The following is a 22,760-nucleotide window of genomic DNA, read 5'->3' as shown; positions in this document are numbered from 1 at the left end:
TAAACCCTTGGGTAAACCCTAAACCATTGGATAAATCATAAACTCTAAATCAAAAACATTAAACACTAAAATCCTAAACCCTTGAGTGTTTTAGTGTTTAGTGGTTTTTATTTAGAGTTTATGATTTATCCAAGGGTTTAGAGTTTACCCAAGGGTTTAGGGTTTCGGATTTAGGGTTTAGGGTTTAGGGATTAGGATTTAGGGTTTAGTGTTTTGCTGACAACGCTAACAATATTTTAGGAATTTTTTTTTTTTTTGTAACTACTATTTTTTTTTTACTTTTTTTTTACTTTGAAAATATAATATAACAATATTTTGTTTCCTTTTATAAAAGATATCAAATTTGAAATAACATAATCCTATTGGTTGGTGAACCTCTAGGTTCACCTAGGGGGTGAAACCAAGAATAAGTCTATTGTTTTCGTTGTATTCAATATCCCGTAATATTTGGGATTATCTTTGTCAGCATTTATTGTTGCCTTTTTATTGGAGACACATGTAATAATACGATAGAGATCTCAGCTAGCCGTGGATGCGTGTACTTCAAAACCACGACTATGATGTCTTTCTATTATAGATGAAATTAAACCCACAGCTTTGATGTTTTAAATCAATACCACAAATACAAGTCATAAACTATGCTTCAGCATATACATACTAAGATGTAGACAAAAAATATTGGAAGGAAAATGTATTAACAAACACGATAAGTAAAACAAAATTAGTTTATTATATACTTATGACAAAATAACTAATATGATGTTAAAAAAAAAACTGTCCATGACGAATTGACGATAATTTATGATCATTGATCAATATATTCAAAACCAAAAGTTAAGCTTCTTATGTCTTGTCATTGTTGCATAAAGACGCAAAAGCATAACAAATCGATGTGATTAATATTGGCCGACACTCGACAGTATAATCTCAATAATTTAGATAACGTTGATATTTCGTCAGCAGTTATTAATGATGGTCTTTGATATATGCGACGAACAGATCTAAAAGCATCCGAGAAGCGGAGAGAAACTGCGTGTTCTAAGGATAACCGAACACCTCAGTACGACAGTACCAAAAGCTGTCCCGTCTCCTTTCTTATGCTACCATCAGCATCAGGCTCACAGCACTGTTTAGGTGTTTTATCATTTAAAAACAGATTCGGTCATTAACGTAAATCATCTGCTAAGTAGTTTTCATGTTTCATACGTAAAGTTTTGGTTTAGATATATATAAATATCTGTTAGACTCAAAACATTATCTTTGTTTGAATTTCTGTGTGCTAGTTTATACAAACATGATTCACAAAAGACTAACAAAAATCCTTACAAATCATCAAATAATTTTCTTTTAAATTCATATATTCGATTTTTTTTTATTGTTCAATAGAAATGAATATTTTCACACCTTTATATATTGATTAAATAGTTTGAATTTCATCTCTTTTATTTGATTATATGATAAATTTGGTATATCATAAATAAGTATCTTAACTTATAGATGTGTTTTATATGTAACTTGATATATAACATCTACAATGGAAAAAAATATTTTATTTGAAAGGAAACTAACAAATTATTTCGTTAATGTCTAAATACAATTTTTATAAATTTAAATTATTAACTTACAATTTTAGTAGATTTAAATATTTATTTTGTATTTAAAAAAAATATTTTGTTATTATTGAATAAGTCATATTTCGAATTCATCTAATTCAAAGCTAAAATATTGTTAGTTTATTGTATTCATTAATTTATTAAAAATATAAAGTAGAAAAATACGCTGTATAATGTATATATGATTTACGAGCTATTAAAACATTGATTGTATATATTAGCGGGAATACTCGAAAATTCTCAGTTGACACAAACCTTATCCAAATAATCAGCCGTCGGCCCACCACTTTGATTGTTGTAGTCAAGTCGTAATATGCAACTTTGACTTTTCAAACCAATACAGCCAATAGAACCTATATAATATGCACATCTACACATCCAATCTTATTACAAAACCATATCAACAACACTCCATATATCACTCAAACTCAAACACACAAGAGAAGAGAGCGAACCAATCATGCTTCGGTTTCTAATCGTGGCACTCGCCATTGCCACTGTTTCAGTGGTCACAGCCCAAGTCCCACCAGAGAAACAATTTAAAGTCGTAAACAACAACGAGTTCGGCGACTACATCACCGAGTACGACGCGAGCTACAGATTCATAACCTCACCCAACGCGAGCTTCTTCACAAGACCGTTCCAGCTCTTGTTCTACAACACTACCCCTAGCGCCTATGTCTTAGCCCTCCGTGTCGGACTCAGAAGCGAAGAGTCACTCATGCGTTGGATCTGGGACGCGAACCGCAACAACCCCGTCGGTGAAAACGCAACTCTCTCGCTCGGACGCAACGGTAACCTAGTCCTCGCCGAGTCAAACGGGCAAGCCAAGTGGCAGACCAACACGGCCAACAAAGGCGTCACTGGTTTCGAAATCTTACCCAACGGCAACATCGTGCTACACGACAAAAACGGCAAGTTTGTGTGGCAGAGTTTCGACCACCCCACCGACACACTCCTCACCGGACAATCACTTAAAGTCAACGGAGCTAACAAACTCGTCAGCCGTAAATCCGACATGGACGGTTCAGATGGTCCCTACAGTATGGTTCTTGACAACAAAGGCTTAACCATGTACGTCAACAAAACAGGTCAGCCGTTAGTATACGGCGGATGGCCGAACCATGACTTCCGCGGCACCGTGACGTTTGCCGTTAGAAGGGAGTTCGACAACTTAACGGAGCCGTCAGCTTATGAGCTCCTCCTAGAACCCGCACCACAACCAACAACGACAACTAATCCAGGTCCTCCATTTCTTAATATTTAAATGTTTCAAAAAAATTTAAATATACATTTTCAAAAAAAGATATTAAAAAGAATTTATATGAAAATATATTTTTTTAATCATACATTCTATAATAATACTATTATAATATTTGAAAACATAACTTAACTTTTTAAAAAATATATTACTTTTAGAAATCCAAATATTGTCCCCACAATATTCATATTATCATTATTATTTTTATTTTTAATATTCATAATATTATTGATTCGGCCTGCAGGTAACAACCGCCGGTTACTTCAATCCCGACCCATCGGAAGCGGAGATGGAACTCTTAACCTAAACAAAATCAACTACAACGGAACCATCTCGTACCTCAGACTCGGCTCCGACGGTAGCCTCAAGGCCTTTTCGTGGTTCGACCCAGCAACGTACCTCACATGGGAAGAGTCCTTCTCCTTTTTCTCCACTTACTTCGTCCGACAATGCGGCTTACCGTCTTTCTGCGGCGACTACGGTTACTGCGACCGTGGAATGTGCGTTGCGTGCCCTACACCCAAGGGGTTACTAGGATGGAGCGACCAATGCTCACCACCTAAAGCGACGCAGTTTTGTAGTGGAGGCAAAGGTAAGGCCGTGAATTACTACAAGATCGTCGGCGTTGAACATTTTACTGGGCCTTATGTTAATGATGGACAAGGCCCAACTTCTGTGAACGATTGTAAGGCTAAGTGTGATCGTGATTGCAAGTGTTTGGGTTACTTCTATAAGGAGAAGGACAAGAAATGTTTGCTTGCTCCTCTTCTTGGTACGCTCATCAAAGACGCCAACACTTCTTCTGTTGCTTACATTAAGTATTAGTGTGTTTCATTTGAGATTATTTTACCATAAGAGATTTAATGAATAATCGGTGTGTTTTGTAATGATTTGATAAACTTCACCGTTTAATAAATGTATTTCCTTTGTTTAATCTAAATACTAAAAGTCATAGGCTTTGTTTTTTTTTTCTATAGGCTTTGTTTTCGATATGAGTATTAATTATGTCTATAGATTTATTTTTGCTTCTGTTACGATCCAAGAAAGAATATCGAGACAAAAAATATCGAGACATTTTTATTCTTGTACATTTTCATATTTAGACAAAAAATATACTTGTTTTCCCTTTTCAGAACATGCATTTAATGGTTTTACATTAAGAATATCGAGACAACTCGATATTGTTGTACATTTTCATAATTCTGTTAGTTAATGATTTGATTTCCGTGGGACCATTTTCGACTGATTACTTTGTATTATTTTTTTCTTATTTGAATTGAGTAAGAAAAAACACAAAACTAACAAAAATATGAATTTTCAGTGAATTTAGAAGACTCAAAAAACATAGGAGAGTAGGTAGTAATGGATTTCATTATAAACAAGGAATCAACAAAGGTTCTCACTTACACCCAATTAAATTTCTAAATATGATTGGTTAGTGCCTCCCTTAGTGGCATCTAAAAACAAGTAAACAACTATCCTTAAACATATTAATATAATAAAATATAAAAATATGTAGATGACAAAACTTAAAATAAGCAAATGCAAGCGTCCATTGCGGATCTTTGGGACTGGGACCTGCATAGATTTTATTTGTTTTTGGTCTTTATTGAGAAAAATCGTATTGAGCGAGAAAAATCGCATTTGTTTTTTTTTTTTTTTTGTAAACTAAAATCGCATTTGTTTGAACATAATATTTAGACGAAGAGGTCAGTTGGGCCTATTTACGGGTCTGCTACATTATGTATCCATTAAAAACAATTACCGGTCCTTTATAGTTTTTCTTCTTCTTACCTGCATGGGTAAAGTAAATACGATATACGAGTAAAGTATTACGTGAAAATACTGATATTTGAAATTTCTAATTAGACCATATCTGTATTCAGTTTTTATGCGTAACAAAATTTTAAAACAGTGTGTTAATTATCCTTTTCAAGTATCTTTTTTCTTTTGTTTACACGTAGTAGGGCGGCAATATTCGATTGATGACAATGATTGCTAAGCTGAATATAAACATAATTTTAATTTTAATGGCAACAAATATTCAAATAAAGTAAATAGATAACAATACTTAAATGCTAATCGTACAGATCAAAGGAAGAGAAAAGAATATAATAGGTCTACCGATTGAAAATGAAAGAGCTAAAGCATTCTTGTGGCTCCCATCTCCTGTCTCCCTCATCTATCACTAATTAACCCGATATTCCAAAACATCATCAACATAATTTGCATTTTTTTTTTCCGCCAAATTGTTATTTAATTATAGATGGGCCAAGCCCAGAACCGAAGACCAAACATACAAAAGCCCATGAAACTTGGGTCAAAAAGAGACAAACTTACGGGCCTAAAGCCCACAAACTAAATACCCAAATCCACGAGGCTTAGCCGCCGCGCGGACACCCTCGCTTCGCATCAACACCGGGAGCCAACCGACGGTGATCACCCGGATCCCCCGGAGCACCCTGACTCCAAACCATCACCACCGCCAAACGTCTTCGACACAAGTGAGCCCAATTTCGGAGAGCATCAATCGACGAATCGAGTTCTCATCCGTTACCAATCATCACAATCACCAAGATGAAGACTTTGCGGGAACCGTCACCGATAACCTTGGACCAGCTTCGATCGTCTTCCGACGTCGTCACCACCAATCCGAACCCACCAAACTCGACAGAACTAAAAGGAGAGAAATCGACGAAACCCTAAAAAATTAAGCAAAGGGAACTAACCGAAGGCGAGGCAAGGCATGGAGCACCTTCACCCCCCGTAATCTTGACCGACAAAGGCGGAGCTAAGCGTAGCCTCCACCTCGCGGGGACCTGAACCGGCGACGACAGAGCTGGCGGAGCCTCCGCCTCCCGAAGACAAAACCACAAGCTGCAGAACGCGCCTCACCGCGTCTTCCTCACCACGACCGCACCTTTACACCAGAAACAGAACCGTCATGGACGATCTTCTTCCAGGACTCAAGCAAAGCGGAGGAGGGAGGGGACGTCGAGAAGACGAAGATCGAAGACTTTTGACGGTAACTTTAGGGGTTCCGGTGACGACACGCACGCTCACGCGCCGGCCGATCACCGGACCCGATAATAGATCTACTTTTCTCTCTCTCTCAACAGTCTCTCTTGTTTTGAAGCGTTGTTAGAACATAAGTTTCCAACAAATTATTTTTTTCATAGCTGCGACATGACTACTATTCTGTCTCTTCGTGGTTATAACGAGTAAAAAGAATTTACAATTTACATAATTTGCATTTTACTTTGCTATATATAATCTACGTTTTTTTTGGTTAAAATATAATCTACGTTTTACATCTCTGGTTTTTTTACTAAACGTTTTACATATGTTTGATCTGAAATGTTATCACACTTTATACTTAACTAAAAACGAGTTGGCTAATTAAAAACGATTTACTCGAGGTTGGTTATTTAAAGAATATCAGACTGTTATTTTAAAAATATAAAATTCTAGTTTTAAGCTAGATTGTTATTTTATATATTAAATCATGTGAACTAGTTTATTTCATTAATTTCACACAAAATTTATCATTTATCTTGGATGAAATAAAGTTAAATGATCCTTTCATTAGTTTCTCAAAAATTAAAAAATTTAAAAAATCACTGTATGGTAATTTTGACAAAAGATAATAAAATGTGTTTGACTCATTTTTTCTTAGATTTTATTCATCTTACCTCCTGCTTTTTAACCCTTATGTTGATTTGATGCTACGTATGTATCTAAATATATATATATATTCCCATCAAATAATTTTTGCAAGAATATAATAATAATATTATTTCTACTTAATGTACAAAATTTTCTAAAGGTCTCTCCACTATCATTGACAATAGTTTCTCTATATTCCTCTTTTCTTCTCCTTAAAATACCCAAAACACTAAAAAAGAGAAAATCAGGAAAAATCTTATGAATCATATGTACTAGTCATGTAGTGATTATCATCGACCAAGAAACCAAAAAGAGCCGATCGAATCCATGGCTAGTCCGAGCAACAAAGGAAAAGGCATCGCAGAAGGATCGTCCTCTCAACCACAACCGCAACAACCACAATCACCTCCTAACCCACCAGCGTTAAGCCGGTACGAGTCACAGAAACGGCGAGACTGGAACACGTTTTGCCAATACCTTCGTAACCAGCACCCACCGGTTCACATCTCACAGTGCGGTTCGAACCACATCCTAGACTTCCTACAGTATCTTGACCAGTTCGGAAAGACAAAAGTTCATGTCCATGGATGTGTTTTCTTCGGACAAGTTGAACCGGCGGGACAGTGTAACTGTCCTCTAAAGCAAGCGTGGGGGAGTTTAGATGCTTTGATCGGACGGCTGAGAGCGGCTTACGAGGAGAACGGAGGGTTGCCGGAGAGAAACCCGTTTGCCGGCGGTGGTATTAGGGTTTTTCTTAGGGAAGTGAGAGATTCACAGGCCAAGGCAAGAGGGGTTCCGTACAAGAAAAGGAAGAAGAAGAAGAGGAATCCTATGAAGAGTGGAGATGGTACTACAGGGACTAGCAGCTCCAACTTGCCATCTTAGCAAGCAAACAAAAAACATAATAAAAACAAATGTGGGATTAATTAATGGTAAGCATTTTATTTTTCTCTATATTTAATCTCTATAATTTTCAATTAATTACAACGTTTATGATCTTTTTGGAATTCTATACATATATAAACGTTAAATAGATCTGGATAGAACGCTCTTGTTGCGGACTGTAGTTTTATACGCCAAACTAAGATCATATACTAACATGTGAATGGTGAATTTGATGATAAATTCTTTAATGATCTAACTACATCTTAATTATCTGATCATTTCATATATAATATGTGAATAATGCGACTCATAATCACTTTGTTAAGTATACGTATGGTGATATATATGGTGACGTAGATCGGCTCATTTTACTATATTACACTGTAAACCCTAGAGGGTATATAATACACACGTACACCAGAAAACCCTAGTTTTGGCATAGCTAGGTGTAAGTGTACATGTATTTATGAATGTATATACATACAAAACACATCTATTGCGGTAATCTGGATATCAAATGAAATATATACATCATCTATATATTATATAGGTTTTATCACTTGTTCTTGGCAAATTAATTAGTATCGATCTTGCGGCGGGTTCTTTGTTCGATCTTAAGTGTGTCAGTTTGCTCATTAAAGTTAGTTATGATATGTATATTTTTGTGTGTGTTTAATAATGATTTTGTAGAGTTTGTTTTTCAAACATACTTAATTACTTTTAGTCGTGTATTATAGACAAGAGTTTAGACTATCCTTAAACATGTATGTACGTATGGCTGTATGCGACTGTTGCGGTGAAGTTGGTCATGCATGCGCAAAGCCTGCTCCGATGGCGTTTTAATTAGCTTTAGTCTTTAGAACTAAGACTATATCAAATTTTTATTGGTAATATAAGATGGAAACGGATATATATATGTATGATTAAAATTATGAATAATCATGGCCCATATATCACAATTTAATCAAATGTAGACTTCCAATTTCTGTTAGGAAGTAAGAAGTAATCAATCTCTCTGTAAATGGTTTTAATCAATTGTGCTAACATTGAACTTGAGTTAACGGTTTGAGGAACAACCTTCTGGAGATAAATAACCTTCGGTCTCTTATGCATATAATGGGCGCTGATAGTTAAGCTGTATTTGCCTAATTTAGTCATAGTAAGACAGAAACTAGATTTGAATCCGGAAACTTAAGTGTTAATACCAAACCTTGATTATTATGGTGTATTAATTTATCTTTTTATTTGATTTTTGAGTAACTAGATCTCTGCAGGATATTTATTTGTTTGTATTTAGAGATTTATTATCAATTGAAAAAGTAATACTCATGCACCACCAGCAATACATTAGATCTTAACGATTGAAAAAATTGAGTGGTATGACATTTTGAATGTTGATTGTAAATGGTTTTATCCTCCTCTACCGACCTCGGGTCCCACCTCGATTCCCCAGCTCCAAGACAGCGTCAAAAATATCTTCTTCCTCAGAGAAGGTGACAAAAGCGTAGCTAGTCTGACCGTGGCTAATGGCCAAAGTTGCCCACGTACACAACATCCACTCAACGGCGTGAGCTACCTCACAAACAAACATTTCATCCCTATGTTGTCACCACTTCCTGCAAATGGATGAATACCGAGCTTCAACATCCTCGCAAACGTGGCTTCGCCTCCAACCACACTCATCCTCAGATCCCATCGTTTCTTGATTCTTTCATGGTCTTCAATCAGATTTTTCCTCACGATGAAACCACTGTCCTCGCGTGACTTGTGCTCCTTCTTGTTGTTCTGATACCAAAGCTCATGATATCTAATAGGCAAAAGCCTTACCGTCAAAGAACCACCTACAGTTTTAGAAAAGACAAAATAAGCAATTCGCATAATCATTTAATTATCTTAATCAAACCACATAAGAAGAATATAATCAATTAATTCACGTGTAATTCATCTACAAGTAATCAAACTCATTCAAAATGAGTCTTACCACCGTAATCTTTCTCCTCTGAGTATGAGTCTGGTAATACCCATTTAACCTTTAGAAGTCACTTGATTTTATCCACCAAAGATTGGGGAACCAATGCTCCAAAAGCATAGTAGCACCTCGAGGATACATAGTACATCCTCTTTTTAGCCTTTTCTTAATAATCACAGATTAGAACAGACAAAAAAATGTATGGAAGATTAAGATTTCATTGGCAAAAGAAGTACATGCCAACAATTTGGGCAAGAGTTTTGATGTAGTCATCAATGATTTCATCTCGTAGCACCAGCTTCAGGCTCGTCCTTGACCACGAGCCAGTGGAAAAAATCACAGCCATTCGAGTTCTAAGGAGAGGAGGAGAACTCGACACCCAACAAATCATCTCTCAATGAGTTATCAGCTTATCATCATCAATGAAGAAGAGAGATGACTACTAGTGGAAAAAAGGTATATGTATTCAAACGGTGCCTATGATAGTTTTTGTACATTCACAATACACATATTAAAGCAAGCAACTATCCAAAAGACTACTATGAAGATCTTTGTTGAGAATCGATTCCTGATTCCACCTGTATCAATTGTTTGTTCACAAGATCTAACTTCTCAAGCAACAAGCATAAACATCATAAGAGAGACACACAGACTTTTGGTGACCGGTGTTCACCTCCTCTTCCGATGTGGAAGAGAGCTATACTCACCGGAAGAGAAGAAGGTCTCTCAGCCTTTCCATTAGAACCGATCAAACCGATCGAAGGTGTTTACAATGGATCTCTCAAGATACAAGGAGGTGAAGAGAAGAGAAGAGAAGAGGAATCAGAATACAAAGAGATAACCGAGAAGCTCTCACTCTCACCAAGCTCTCTCTCTCTTGATCTAAGAGAGACACACAGATTTTTGGTGACCGGTGTTCACCTCCTCTTCCGATGTGGAAGAGAGCTATACTCACCGGGAGAGAAGAAGGTCTCTCAGCCTTTCCATTAGAACCGATCAAACCGATCGAAGGTGTTTACAATGGATCTCTCAAGATACAAGGAGGTGAAGGGAAGAGAAGAGAAGAGGAATCAGAATACAAAGAGATAACCGAGAAGCTCTCACTCTCACCAAGCTCTCTCTCTCTTGATCTTTCTCTATCTCTAAGTCACACGAAGAAGATGACTCCCTCGCTTGGAGTCACAGCTGTTCGTAACAGACTCACACTCCCTTCACGTGCTTCTCTGATATTTTGTAGCACAAGGAAAAGAGATGAACTTGTCAACAACTTGGGCCAAAATGTATTCCAATTTGGGCTGGAGTAGACTAAGGCCCACAACTAATCACAATCTCCACCTTGGGCCTAGTCAGCTACACTACACTCCATTTCCAGTGATAAGCTCAACCCCGATCTCAATCGGTAATATCAACTCTGATCACTTTCTCCAACGATCTCTTCTGAAACCTTTGAAGCTAGTGTCTTCACTTCTTCACTTGATACCATATACTCTCCTTGACTCCATATAAGCAGATATCTTGTAAGCCATTCTTAGAATCATATGATCTGATTCTATACTTACATTCAACCTCCACACTTGAACATCAGTCCTTCTTTAACAAGCTCACTCTATTTGACCACAGAGTTCCTGAGACAATAACACCTCCATGTTCTCCTCTTGAGTTTTAAACCAAACAAACACCTTTAAAGCTGCCTCTTAGAACCTTTAGAAACTCAGCTTTAACTTCCACAATCCCAGTCTTCACTCTCTTAAGCATCCATCAATGTACCAGACATTAGCCAAAGAATTCCTGCTGTCACATAAATCACAACACCAATCTTTAGCCTTCCCATGTCCTCTTTAGTTGCATAACAAAGCCTATTGTTATCAACTTCTTCAATGATCCTCTTTGGCACATTCCATAACCCGGAACAAGACGAGATAACCACACAACAATCCCATTAACAGATTTAATATCCCAATACTGTTAACTCAGCAACCACCTCCATAAGCTTTTCCTTTAACTAGTATAGATCAGCTCATAAAACATTTCCTATGACATAATGTCATAAACCTGTTGCTGTAGATGTAGATCACCTCTCACCCCGCCAAAGACTGATTTTGATGCTAATTTGAACTGACTGCAGAAAACCAAAAAACCATTGTCCCTCCTTGACTTGAAGTAAGCCATGATTCTCACCTGAATCACACATGCTTCAGTTCTTGAGACAGTCTTTAATCCAATAGTTACTTGGTTGAACTTTAAGCATCACTTTGCTCCGCCGTTGTTACCAACAGAACACGCCGCCTAGCTCCACCTTGCTAAGAAGACTTTTGAAACAAATCTCTCTGCTTAATCTTGTTCAAACCCTTCTGCACTATTGAAACCAAATCAATAATAGATTTTAACCACTGCTAGCTTCTTTACTCTGCCTCATCCTCACAACCTGTGAGAAAAACACCATTTTACAGCAACTTCAACATCAATCAAAGGACTCTTGATGTCACCTCCTGCTGTAAAACACTCTGTGATACTCCTGAGAATATTCATGAGACACTTTTGCTGTAGCAAATCTCCATATCTCAAGTCACCAGAAAAATCCCTTGCCCCTTTCAAAGAACCATAGACTTATACCGGAGTCTTTCTCTTCATCACCAGTCTCACTTGGAACCACGGCATAAAAATACTCAATCACTTGTAGTTCTTTAAGTGTACTTGAGAAGATCCCTCCTTGAGTCTCGTTCTGATGTTTAAATGATGACTAAGAACATTACTTGTTCTCACTCCGAACGCAGCTTGTATTATCATATTACTAGCACAGAAAACTCTGATACTTCCCAGCAGGCTGCAGCACACGCTCTTTGTCTCCTTCAATTCTTCTTCTAAGAATCCATAACAAGCTGCTCCTTTTTTCTCAACCCTCTCTTCAGTGTACCACAGTGAACTAGCTGAATCTCTTTAACTCTTCATGTGTAAGCTGACTTAGAAATCTCATACCGTTACCAAGATGAAGGTATCTTGAGAACACTTCTGAAATTTAATGCTCCCCCAGAAGCCATAAAATCACATTTTGATGCACACTACAATACTTGTAGAAACTCCACCAGGAACCAAAAATATTTCAGACCTTTAGTGTTTTTCACACTCAGCTCCACTTGTCAGTGTAATTAACTGATTACTATGGCTTCCCACTTTGAATATTATATCTTCACTTTGCTGCCACTTCACCAAGTTATTTATACTTCGAAGAACCATCAAGAGTTGCCGCTACGTTGAAACTTCCCAATTTGGTTTTGTACCACCAAACTGATAAGACACCTTCTTATTGTAGCCTCAGATAATCTGACTCTTTCGCATACTATTCTGCATACAAACCCTCGGAACTAATGGTTCTCTGAATTATAACATTGCTCTGAATATTCTGATTTCCCAGCCAAGACAAGAATCCCATATAACAATGACTATCTTTGAACTTTCAGAACATAAGCCATGAGCAATGCCATAGTTCACACTAAGCAAGACTGAAACTTGAATCTTCATGTCCATATTATCCTATAACCAGCAACGTCAGACCTCCTCTTGATTCATTACCCCGAAGCACAAGAGCCAGAAACCTGTTTCTTCATCAAAGTTTCTGTAGCACCGATTTTCTCCATCAGCTTTCCAAGAGTCAAAATATTGAAGACTTTAGCAGAAACCTTATAAGCGAACAACTTGAAAACTTTATGAGCTTGCGTCTGTCACTTCCCAGTACCTCACCAAATGTGAAAGCTGCCGTTACCACAAATAACATTTGTTCCAGTAAAATCATTGTATGTTCTTCATACACCTTCCTCTTTGCTTCAGCTGCTTCATTTTGAGGTACAACTTGTTTCTGCTTTTCTTTATACTTGATGACTCTCCAATGTTCTCCTGAAATGAACCTTGACTTGTTCACTTATGAGAACCAACCATTTGTTGTATATGCGCTAAAGCGCAGTGAATAAAACCACAACAAATCCAGCCTTCTTGTCCATTTTCATTTAATGAACAAAATTGCTCCAAGCTCCATAATGATCTCCTTAGACCCTTGATCATCACAACTTGAGCTTCCTGATTCACAAGAATCTAACCATTGACACATAGACTGATCTTGCAAGACAACCTTCTTAGAACTTAACCAATCTTGAAACCCCAAAGCCTATACCCATCTTGTTTCATACTCATCTTCAACTCTTTTTATAATCCTGAAACCAGAAACCTAACTGAAGATAAGAAACAACCATTATCGACACACATAATTCTCATTTCTAGGGAGTCCCCTAGTCTTGAGACTCACATGTGTGCCATTCTTGGCTTATCCTTCAGAAAACACTTGAACACCAACTGTACCATACCTTCTACGCCCAAATTCAACCAAAACAAACAACCTGAAAACCAGTAAAACTTCGGCTAATCCTTTGTAGAAGCAGTAGATAACCATATGTGTTCTTCTAAGGTTTGATTCCCTCTGAATAAGTTGACCCTGAGCAGCACCAGAAACAACAACATTCACCATCACAAAGATACTTGTGACTGCAGTAGAAAAACAGACTTTTGTCTTCAAGATTTGAACTTGAGTAATGATGTATTCGATTCAGATTTCATTTCCTTAAGCCAAAGAACTTTGTCTCATGCTTCATGAACCTGAATCCCAATAATAATCAGCAAAGAACTCCACCTTAACATCATTCTCAAGCTGCATTACCAAACGCACGTTAAGAACGTCTCACGTACTCGCTTCAGTCTCTGGATATCTCTTCATCTCTTGATTTCTGCATCATCACCTGTGAGTCACTAAACCATAGCTCACAATAATGCACAAAATCTCTGAACCGTTGGAGAAAGAATACTCTACAGATTCACATGAGTTTATAAACCCAGAAATCTTCATATCCAAATAGATTTCTTCTCTGTGAACCTTGCTTCTCCAACTGTGGTGTCTTCTACCAAGAACAACCAGCACCTTCTTCTTCTTCTTCCTTAGCTTGTGATATCCCAGATTAGATAAACCTTAGATTCCCTTTGAAGTCACGATCCTGTAAAAAATATCATCTGATTCTTTCGCTTCATCTCCTGAACGTGATACATCTGGTTCTTCTTTTCCGTAATGAAACCTTTGATTCTTTCTCAAACACACTATGTCGCAGAAGCAAGAAACCCCAAAATCAAAATCATCTTTACGAACGAGACTTCATCACAAAAAACTTCACCGAAGCTTCCACAGAACCTAACAGATCTGATTCATCCTTCGTTAACCCGATCCATGATAGATCCGTGAACCAACCTCCCTCGCTCTGGAACTCGATAATGAAGCCAGATCTGGAACTCCTTGATACACTGAGCCTAGCCTTGGCTCTGATACCACTTGTTGAGAATCGATTCCCGATTCCACCTGTATCAATAGTTTGTTCACAAGATCTAACTTCTCAAGCAACAAGCATAAACATCATAAGAGAGACACACAGATTTTTGGTGACCGGTGTTCACCTCCTCTTCCGATGTGGAAGAGAGCTATACTCACCGGGAGAGAAGAAGGTCTCTCAGCCTTTCCATTAGAACCGATCAAACCGATCGAAGGTGTTTACAATGGATCTCTCAAGATACAAGGAGGTGAAGGGAAGAGAAGAGAAGAGGAATCAGAATACAAAGAGATAACCGAGAAGCTCTCACTCTCACCAAGCTCTCTCTCTCTTGATCTTTCTCTCTCTCTCTAAGTCACACGAAGAAGATGACTCCCTTGCTTGGAGTCACAGCTGTTCGTAACAGACTCACACTCCCTTCACGTGCTTCTCTGATATTTTGTAGCACAAGGAGAAGAGATGAACTTGTCAACAACTTGGGCCAAGATGTATTCCAATTTGGGCTGGAGTAGACTAAGGCCCACAACTACTCACAATCTTGTATATTGACTTTGTTTTTGACTTTGTGGAAATCTATCTTGATTAGTGGTGAAAGCAGAATATATATGACAGTTGACTGTTTCTTATCAAACATCCAAAACACATCTAAAAGTTAAAACATTTGAAAATTTCTAAGAAATACAAACATCCAAAAGCCCAAACCGTTTCTTATCACTTTGATTCAAAACAAAGAGAATTACGATGAAAGTATCACAAAGTGAAAGTTCATGACCTAAATTGTTCATAACATAAATTTTGGGTGAAAAAAAAAAAGAGAGAAGAAATTATGGGTGAAATAAGACACTTAAATGTGTGAGGTTCAACTTGTTAAAATCAGAGATATTGGGTGAAATCTTAGAAAACTCCAAAAGATCTGGGGCTGGTTTATAAAATTACTAAAACTAAAATTAATCGAACTTTTCTGGGCCAACCAGATAGGCCTCGAGCAGATCCTCATGATACCCCCATATTGGGCCATGACGGGCCGGTCAAATATCTTTTTCACCTCTTTAATTTTCTGAAGACGAGAACAGTGTGAGCAAAGTCACAGATCAAAAATGGGAATGAGAAAAGAAGGTTCGAAGAAGATGAACATCGCCATCATACATCCAGATCTTGGAATCGGTACGTTCTTCGTTTATCCTGATTCACCGAACAAACGCATTTGAGAGATCGAGTTTACACAATTGCGTTGATTGTGCAGGTGGAGCAGAGAGATTGATCGTCGATGCGGCGGTTGAGCTCGCCTCGCAGGGTCATAAAGTTCATGTATTCACCTCTCACCACGACAAATCTCGATGCTTCGAGGAAACTCTCTCTGGTAAGGTTACAGAGAGTGTGTTTGAGATTATTTTATAATTGAATGCTTATGTAAAATTTTTGTAACCATTTTAAATAATGTAATGTGTATACATACGTACAGGAATCTTTCAAGTAACGGTGTATGGTTCTTTCCTGCCACGTCACATCTTCTACCGTCTACACGCGGTGTGTGCTTACTTGAGATGCTTGTTCGTTGCTCTTTGTGTTCTCTTGGGATGGTCTTCCTTCGATGTTGTACTAGCTGACCAGGTCTCAGTCGTTGTCCCTTTGCTGAAACTCAAAAGATCATCAAAGGTATTCAAAAACTTTGCTTTACTCATCGTATTCTTGTCTTTATAGCTTTAATCTTGAAGAACATACTTGGATCTTAGGTTGTGTTCTACTGCCACTTCCCTGATCTCTTGTTAGCTAAGCATACAACTCCACTTAGGAGGATGTATCGTAAACCCATTGACTTTCTCGAAGAACAAACCACAGGAATGGCTGATATGATCCTTGTTAACAGCAACTTCACAGCGTCGACATTTGCAAAAACGTTTAAGCGTCTTCACGCGCGAGGAAGCCGCCCTGCTGTTCTTTACCCTGCAGTAAATGTCGATCAGTTCATTGAACCACACGCTCATAAGTATTGTGTATATCCATCCCCTAAGCTCCAAACATTAAGAGGAAAAAAAAACATTTATCCAGATTCTTTACCGTCTTGACCAGGTTGAATTTTCTCTCCATAAACCGGTTTGAGAAGAAGAAGAACATCGATCTAGCTGTTTCAGCTTTTGCTATCTTATGCAAACATAAGCAAACTCTGAGTGATGATGTTACCCTCACCGTTGCTGGTATAGTATACTAATAGTGAATGAAGGTTTTTACTGTTTTGCATTCTAAGAACTCTCTATTCTTCTTCAGGCGGATATGACGAAAGGCTGAAAGAGAATGTAGAGTACTTGGAGGAGCTCAAAAGCTTAGCGGAGAAAGAAGGAGTTTCTAACCGAGTAAGCTTCATCACATCTTGTTCAACAGCCGAAAGAAACGAGCTCCTCTCTTCCTGCTTGTGCGTCCTCTACACACCAACGGTAAAGTCGCCATTCTTTTTACACTTTTCCTCCTCCAAGCACGAGTCTCATGTTACCATTTTCAAAATGCTTAGGATGAGCATTTCGGTATAGTTCCATTAGAAGCAATGGCTGCGTACAAACCCGTGATAGCCTGCAACAGCGGTGGCCCCGTGGAGACGGTGAAGAGTGGAGAAACAGGGTATCTCTGTGAACCGAGTCCGGAAGATTTCAGTTCGGCGATGGCTAAGTTCGTCGAGGATCCTGAGCTGGCGAGGAGAATGGGAAGTGAAGCGAGGAAGCATGTGGTTGAGTCATTCTCTGCGAAGACGTTTGGAGAGAAGTTGAATCAGTATCTAGTTGATGTAGTATCAAGTCCTAAAGAAGACTGAGATCTTTCGTTATACAGCATACGTTTAGAGAGGGTTAAGGCCTTTGTTGTTTGGATCAATCATCTTGAATTTGAAGATTGGTTAGTTTCGGTTGAGTTCGGTTTGAGAATAAATTTGGCGGAATAAGTAGTTTTGAGCTGAACCGCTTCTTAACCAAACAAAATGACAACGTTTAAATTCGATTCCACTATTTAAAACCGGATCAAATAGGTTCGAGTTAGACCATTATCGGATATGGTTAAAAGCCGGTTTAGTTCACCTTGGTTAATTATTACCAGATATGATTAAAATTCGGTTCAGTATCAGCTTGGTTAATTATCGGATATATATGATTAAAAAATTCGATTTAGGATATGACTGTCTTTCCCGCTACCACCCGCAAAGGCAGCTTTTGCGGTTGTTGGCGTTTTGCAACAATCATTCAAACCGTTCTAAACCGTTTCAAACCGTTCTAAACCGTTTCAAACCGCTCTAAATCTTATAAATTCAATAGTTGGTTCCAACTAGCGTATATGTAGGATAATTTTTTTTTTTAAAAACAATATAAATACAAAAATAAAATTATTCAACAAAAAATTTAAATTGAAATTATAAAAATGATAAAATATATCTATTATATTTTAATTAATATTATAATTTTTTTAAATAAAAGTATTTTCTATAATTTTTGAAATTTAAAACTATAACTTTCTAAATATAATTTTTATATTTATTATAATATTATAATTTTTGATATTTTTATAATTATATAAAATGTAAATATTGTTAATTTATTATTTAACCGCTGTTGCATTTGTTAGTTAACCAGTCATAAGTATCTAGCAAACACCAATCTATAATCGCATAACAAGTCGTACAAATCTCTTAAAACCGGTAGAAACCGCAATCATCCGCGTCCGCAAACTCGATGCAAACAGCACCGATATCTAATCATGGGCTGTGACTGAAATTTCGGTTTAGTATCATCTTTGTTAATTATGGGATAAGATTAAATTTCGGTTGGTTAAATCCGGTTTAGTATTATATTGGTATAATTGTCTCCCTCTTCCGTCTTTCATTATCATTCGCTACAATCCTCCATCGGAGCTCGCCGTCGCCGTCGAAGATTCCTTATATTCGCGAAACGCCATGGACGCCAACAATGCTTTCGATTCTGTAATCTCTTGCTCGCATCTTCCCTTACCATTCGATGTTTTCTCCTCTGCATTCGATGATTCTCGTTTTTTGTTACCTTCATGGGAATTAGGATCTGATTCACGCCATTTTCAAGCACATTTGGGCCCGAAGATTTCGCGGTAGGTGTTGTCAACTAGTTTATCCGCTTATGTTGATCCTCTCTGTTCCTGATTTTATCTGTGATTGCGAATGCAGAAAGAGAGAGGAGTGATGCAATTGATGCTACAGACGCTGAGGTACTCCATCAAACGATCTTCTGATATGTTCAAACGAGTGATTGAAGCTAACATTCTGTGGTGCTATAAATGTATATGCAAACAGGTTGCTTTGGGAACATCCAAGAAGAACAGACTTGCTTCTGGTTTGTTCTATATAATAATAATAATAAGCTCTATTAATTGTCTTTTGTTGTGAAGCTTGATGAATGTGTTGTGAATTCGTGTTAGCCAACGCGAATGCTCTGAAACTTAGCTGTGAGCTTCTCAAGAGCTTTGTCTCAGGTTCATATGTTATCTCCATCATTGGTTTTGGTAATCTCAGTTACTCATGTTGTTTAAAGGGTTTTTACTATTTGCAATTGCAGAGGCTGTGCAGCGCGCGGCTATAATTGCGGAAGCTGAGGGGATGGATAAGATTGAAGCGAGTCATTTGGAGAGGATTCTTCCTCAGCTTCTTTTGGACTTTTAAAAGGTAACATTGATGATAAATTTGACTGTTAATGTCTGATGATTAACAGTGATTTCACGCAAGGTTTTTTGAAGATAATATAAATAGTTTATCTCTGGTTGCTATTTCGCATGTTCATGTAAGGTTACTCTATGAGAAAAAGAGAGCGAAGTATATATATTTGACTTGATCCTGTCCGTTACATACAGTAAATTAATTAGTGTTTGCATGCACATGGTTTGTCTTCTCCTCCATTCTCTTTGGTTTACCTTCTGCTCAGAAAAAAACAAAAACCACAGGCTGTATGTAGATAGATGGTGATTTCCTTGTGATAAAGTTTTAATACTTAGGTGAAAATGAACAGATACAAGTATTGTGTTTTCTTGATTAACTTAATGTAACTGAAGTGGCGACACATGGTAATCGTTTCGATGAATGATCCTTTGGACAATCAATTCGTCCATGAGCAATGTCGTAGCCAGTTAGGCTCAGTAGCTTATGTTAGGATTGATTCTTTTTTAGTCAGGCCGTAACTAACTTGGAGCTTACTATAAGTTCTTCACATGGGGTTGCGGTGACGCCGAATGAGTATTTACGACCAAAGCGTGACATCTGTCTCTTTCTGACATCATCGTCTTTAGCTTAAAAGGATACCTCGATAGTCACTATATATGTAGTATTCTCTTATCTAGTTATCTCATAAACCTTCACGCAAATTCACGAAAATGGCTTCTTCTGCGGATGCTCCTCTAGAGAGTGGCCTTTCGTCTCTAAGATTGGCGGCGGATAAGTAACGATCGATCTTGAACGATGAAAAAACTGGAAATACACGGTGGAGGTACGGTGGTCCTCCGATATTTGACACTGTGAACAAGCTCTTCGAAGAAGGAAGAACCCATGTAATTTACAAACCCTCTCTTGTCTCTCTATCGTTTTTTTTAACAATTGTGGTCATTTTCATATTATAGCATCATCTTAATGGTATTAATATGGTTCACTAGTATCCACTATCCACAATAATTTCAAGACAAAGTCAAGAATAATGACCATACAGCATCTGACGTGATAGATATAGCAAACATATATCTAAAAGACTTTCTCTGTAGTGTTCAAACATGTCATTATCTCAATTAATAAAAAAGAAGCCTATTTGGACACACAAACAAGTTACTGTGGCTTATTGGTTGCAACTTAGTCCTGATATTATTTAGAAATGTGATGGTGACTCTTAACAACTTCATTACGTCAAATTAGTGAGGTTAAGTAAATAGGATTCATGAGTATTCACACACAATAAACACTATTCTCTTGATTGTCAACGTGTATCGTGAGATTATAAAAGAGACAACTAAGCTTAACTCTTTCTACATCAAAAGCTAATATGGCTACTAGGGAAGAGAGAGACAAGTATAGATCAGTCCTTAACGATGTAGGAGAGGTCCAATGGAGGTATGGTCACCCTCCAGCTTTTGATCTTGTGAACCAGCTCTTTGAAGAAGGCCAGACAAAGGTCCTTCGGTTAACTTTTAACATTTTATTTATGCATGTGCTAAATTCAAAATCTGTATATCTGATCTATTGCTAGTGTTTGGTTTCGATCACAGGTATGGCCAGAAGGGTCCTTGGAAGAGACGGTTCAAAACGCGATCAAGTCATGGGAGATGGAGTTCTCACACAAGATCCGTTTACAAGACTTCAAGACTATAAACCCTGATAAGTTTAAGCTCTTTGTCAATGGTAACTACCACAAAACACCTATCAATATGATCTTCAAGTTGTATAATTACCAAACAAATATTGAACTGTTTTTTTTTTTTAATCAGGGAGAGAAGGATTATCGGCTGAAGAAACACTTAGGCTTGGGAGTTACAATGCTTTGCTCAAGACCTCTCTGCCTGGAGAGTTTCAGTACTATAAGCCAGAGGAAGAGAGCTTTGAGTCATCACATGACGCCTTTAGATCTGCTTTACCACGTGGGTTTGCTTTTGAGATACTTTCTGTGTACTCAGGGCCGCCTAATATAGCCTTCAAGTTTAGACACTGGGGATACTTTGAAGGAGATTTCAAAGGCCATGCTCCTACTGGGGAAATGGTTCAGTTCCTAGGCCTAGGAGTTCTAAAGGTATGTCTGAAACATAATCTGTGTCCGTCCCTCACAATCTTTCAGTGGTTACATCTAGCGGTTATTTCTCTACAGGTTGATGAACTGCTTAGAGCAGAGGAGATTGAGATTTATTATGATCCAGGAGAGCTGTTCGGGGGACTGCTCAAGGGACCTCCTATATTAGAGACCAAAACCACAGACAGTGGAGACAACACTGCAGAGAAACACAGCTGTCCCTTCACACATTAATAAACTATATGAATGTTGATTCTCTGTATCGTTGTTGGGCCATACTGGAAAATAAGGGAGGCAGAAGTGTGTAGACTCTTTATAAAATATATTGTAATAGTCTCTTGGATGAATGGAATGAGCCATCTATATTCGTTGCTTTGCTGCAAGACCATATTCGAAGAAAATGGAGAACCGGGTCATATACGTACTATATACTACACCTACCTACTAGAGTTGATCAAGCCTGCATATTTACCTAAAGTACCGCCGAGCTTCAGTATATTTTTTGATACAATAGTAGTAACAACCCACCGCAACGCATCAAACAAAAGGAGTCTTGATTACATACTAACTCATGAAAATGTCGAAACACCAAAATGTAAAAAAAAAATTCAACCAGATCAAGTACAGAAAACTATTCTTAACCGAAAAATCAGCACAATCAATCGTGCTCTCAAAGTTTATTTTTACGTGAAATGTATACATTTGAAACTCCACCTAACCTAGTATGCTGTATTATTACATAATGTGTTTGCTTCATGTTCAACCCCGCAAATTGTCTAGAACTGGAAAAACAAGAAGCAAAGATCTGTCTTTAGATTAACTTCGAGAAGAACTTGCAAGACTGGTTTAGGTGGTTGCAAGACCGGTTCGATTCCAAAATTATTACCGTTAGAAGAGAGCGCACGCGTTTTGTGGCGATCGAAACAGACTCAAAACTCGAGAGAAATATAGCCGTTACGGTAACGCGACAGCTTCTCTATAAATATGCAACACACCAAGACACAAAAACACTTTTTAATCAGACAACAAAACCAAACTCCAAACACACTATAATCAGACAACAAAACCAAACCATTATTCCTCCTCCTTTCTTCTTCTCCAATTAAATTGATGTCTGATCAACGCCTATAAAAAAAAACACTGAAGAAGAAGACGACCGTTACTGTCAGAATACAGATCTCCAACCTTTCTTCCACTAAAGCTCTCTCTGTAAATCTTTCAATCTCATTTCTGTGCAATGGA

At 37.7% G+C, this 22,760-nt stretch overlaps 5 protein-coding genes across 7 annotated transcripts; all 5 read left to right on the top strand.

Annotated features, from left to right (window-relative positions):
* Window positions 1-1,994: 1,994 nt before the first annotated feature.
* LOC106300578 (epidermis-specific secreted glycoprotein EP1-like) lies at window positions 1,995-3,833 on the top strand. The gene is made up of 2 exons (XM_013736753.1): window positions 1,995-2,857; window positions 3,119-3,833. The coding sequence occupies exons 1-2, from the start codon at window positions 2,074-2,076 to the stop codon at window positions 3,697-3,699; spliced, it is 1,365 nt and encodes a 454-aa protein (XP_013592207.1). The 5' UTR covers window positions 1,995-2,073; the 3' UTR covers window positions 3,700-3,833.
* Window positions 3,834-6,710: 2,877 nt separating this feature from the next.
* On the top strand, window positions 6,711-7,538 carry LOC106298860 (protein LIGHT-DEPENDENT SHORT HYPOCOTYLS 7). Its single transcript, XM_013734994.1, has one exon. It carries the CDS (start codon window positions 6,868-6,870, stop codon window positions 7,423-7,425), a length of 558 nt encoding a protein of 185 aa, XP_013590448.1. The 5' UTR covers window positions 6,711-6,867; the 3' UTR covers window positions 7,426-7,538.
* An 8,287-nt stretch (window positions 7,539-15,825) lies between these two features.
* Window positions 15,826-17,652, top strand: LOC106298287 (alpha-1,3/1,6-mannosyltransferase ALG2). Its single transcript, XM_013734389.1, has 7 exons — window positions 15,826-15,918; window positions 15,998-16,114; window positions 16,217-16,410; window positions 16,488-16,741; window positions 16,825-16,949; window positions 17,020-17,186; window positions 17,261-17,652. The coding sequence occupies exons 1-7, from the start codon at window positions 15,852-15,854 to the stop codon at window positions 17,555-17,557; spliced, it is 1,221 nt and encodes a 406-aa protein (XP_013589843.1). The 5' UTR covers window positions 15,826-15,851; the 3' UTR covers window positions 17,558-17,652.
* A 973-nt stretch (window positions 17,653-18,625) lies between these two features.
* On the top strand, window positions 18,626-20,798 carry LOC106296663 (centromere protein X). 2 transcript variants are annotated; one of them, XM_013732856.1, is made up of 7 exons: window positions 18,626-18,712; window positions 18,804-18,852; window positions 18,929-18,969; window positions 19,055-19,094; window positions 19,180-19,233; window positions 19,317-19,423; window positions 20,776-20,798. In XM_013732856.1, exons 1-6 carry the CDS (start codon window positions 18,686-18,688, stop codon window positions 19,418-19,420), a joined length of 315 nt encoding a protein of 104 aa, XP_013588310.1. In that variant the 5' UTR covers window positions 18,626-18,685; the 3' UTR covers window positions 19,421-19,423; window positions 20,776-20,798. The 2 variants fall into 2 exon arrangements, with proteins under 2 accessions (XP_013588310.1, XP_013588308.1); XM_013732854.1 differs by lacking the exon at window positions 20,776-20,798 and having other exon boundaries at window positions 19,317-19,589.
* LOC106296662 (pathogen-related protein-like) lies at window positions 20,280-21,885 on the top strand. 2 transcript variants are annotated; one of them, XM_013732853.1, is made up of 5 exons: window positions 20,280-20,298; window positions 20,776-20,909; window positions 21,004-21,136; window positions 21,223-21,521; window positions 21,597-21,885. In XM_013732853.1, exons 2-5 carry the CDS (start codon window positions 20,781-20,783, stop codon window positions 21,750-21,752), a joined length of 717 nt encoding a protein of 238 aa, XP_013588307.1. In that variant the 5' UTR covers window positions 20,280-20,298; window positions 20,776-20,780; the 3' UTR covers window positions 21,753-21,885. The 2 variants fall into 2 exon arrangements, with proteins under 2 accessions (XP_013588307.1, XP_013588306.1); XM_013732852.1 differs by lacking the exon at window positions 20,280-20,298 and having other exon boundaries at window positions 20,649-20,909.
* Window positions 21,886-22,760: the final 875 nt, after the last annotated feature.

Source organism: Brassica oleracea, chromosome C6, assembly GCF_000695525.1.
Source record: "Brassica oleracea var. oleracea cultivar TO1000 chromosome C6, BOL, whole genome shotgun sequence".
In the NCBI taxonomy this organism is placed as follows: domain Eukaryota; kingdom Viridiplantae; phylum Streptophyta; class Magnoliopsida; order Brassicales; family Brassicaceae; genus Brassica; species Brassica oleracea.
The sequence above is the reverse complement of the archived record's forward strand: the minus strand, read 5'-3'. Positions and strand labels throughout refer to the sequence as shown.

Excerpts from the sequence above, each read along its gene's own strand:
- LOC106300578 (XM_013736753.1), top strand. The coding sequence starts at position 2,074 with ATGCTTCGGTTTCTAATCGTGGCACTCGCCATTGCCACTGTTTCAGTG. Across the intron at positions 2,858-3,118 it reads AACAACGACAACTAATCCAG|GTAACAACCGCCGGTTACTT; the intron begins GTCCTCCATTTC and ends TTCGGCCTGCAG.
- LOC106298860 (XM_013734994.1), top strand. The coding sequence starts at position 6,868 with ATGGCTAGTCCGAGCAACAAAGGAAAAGGCATCGCAGAAGGATCGTCC.
- LOC106298287 (XM_013734389.1), top strand. The coding sequence starts at position 15,852 with ATGGGAATGAGAAAAGAAGGTTCGAAGAAGATGAACATCGCCATCATA. Across the intron at positions 16,115-16,216 it reads CTTCGAGGAAACTCTCTCTG|GAATCTTTCAAGTAACGGTG; the intron begins GTAAGGTTACAG and ends ACATACGTACAG. Across the intron at positions 17,187-17,260 it reads GCGTCCTCTACACACCAACG|GATGAGCATTTCGGTATAGT; the intron begins GTAAAGTCGCCA and ends CAAAATGCTTAG.
- LOC106296663 (XM_013732856.1), top strand. The coding sequence starts at position 18,686 with ATGGACGCCAACAATGCTTTCGATTCT. Across the intron at positions 18,970-19,054 it reads TTGATGCTACAGACGCTGAG|GTTGCTTTGGGAACATCCAA; the intron begins GTACTCCATCAA and ends ATATGCAAACAG. Across the intron at positions 19,095-19,179 it reads GAAGAACAGACTTGCTTCTG|CCAACGCGAATGCTCTGAAA; the intron begins GTTTGTTCTATA and ends AATTCGTGTTAG.
- LOC106296662 (XM_013732853.1), top strand. The coding sequence starts at position 20,781 with ATGGCTACTAGGGAAGAGAGAGACAAGTATAGATCAGTCCTTAACGAT. Across the intron at positions 21,137-21,222 it reads GTTTAAGCTCTTTGTCAATG|GGAGAGAAGGATTATCGGCT; the intron begins GTAACTACCACA and ends TTTTTTAATCAG. Across the intron at positions 21,522-21,596 it reads TAGGCCTAGGAGTTCTAAAG|GTTGATGAACTGCTTAGAGC; the intron begins GTATGTCTGAAA and ends ATTTCTCTACAG.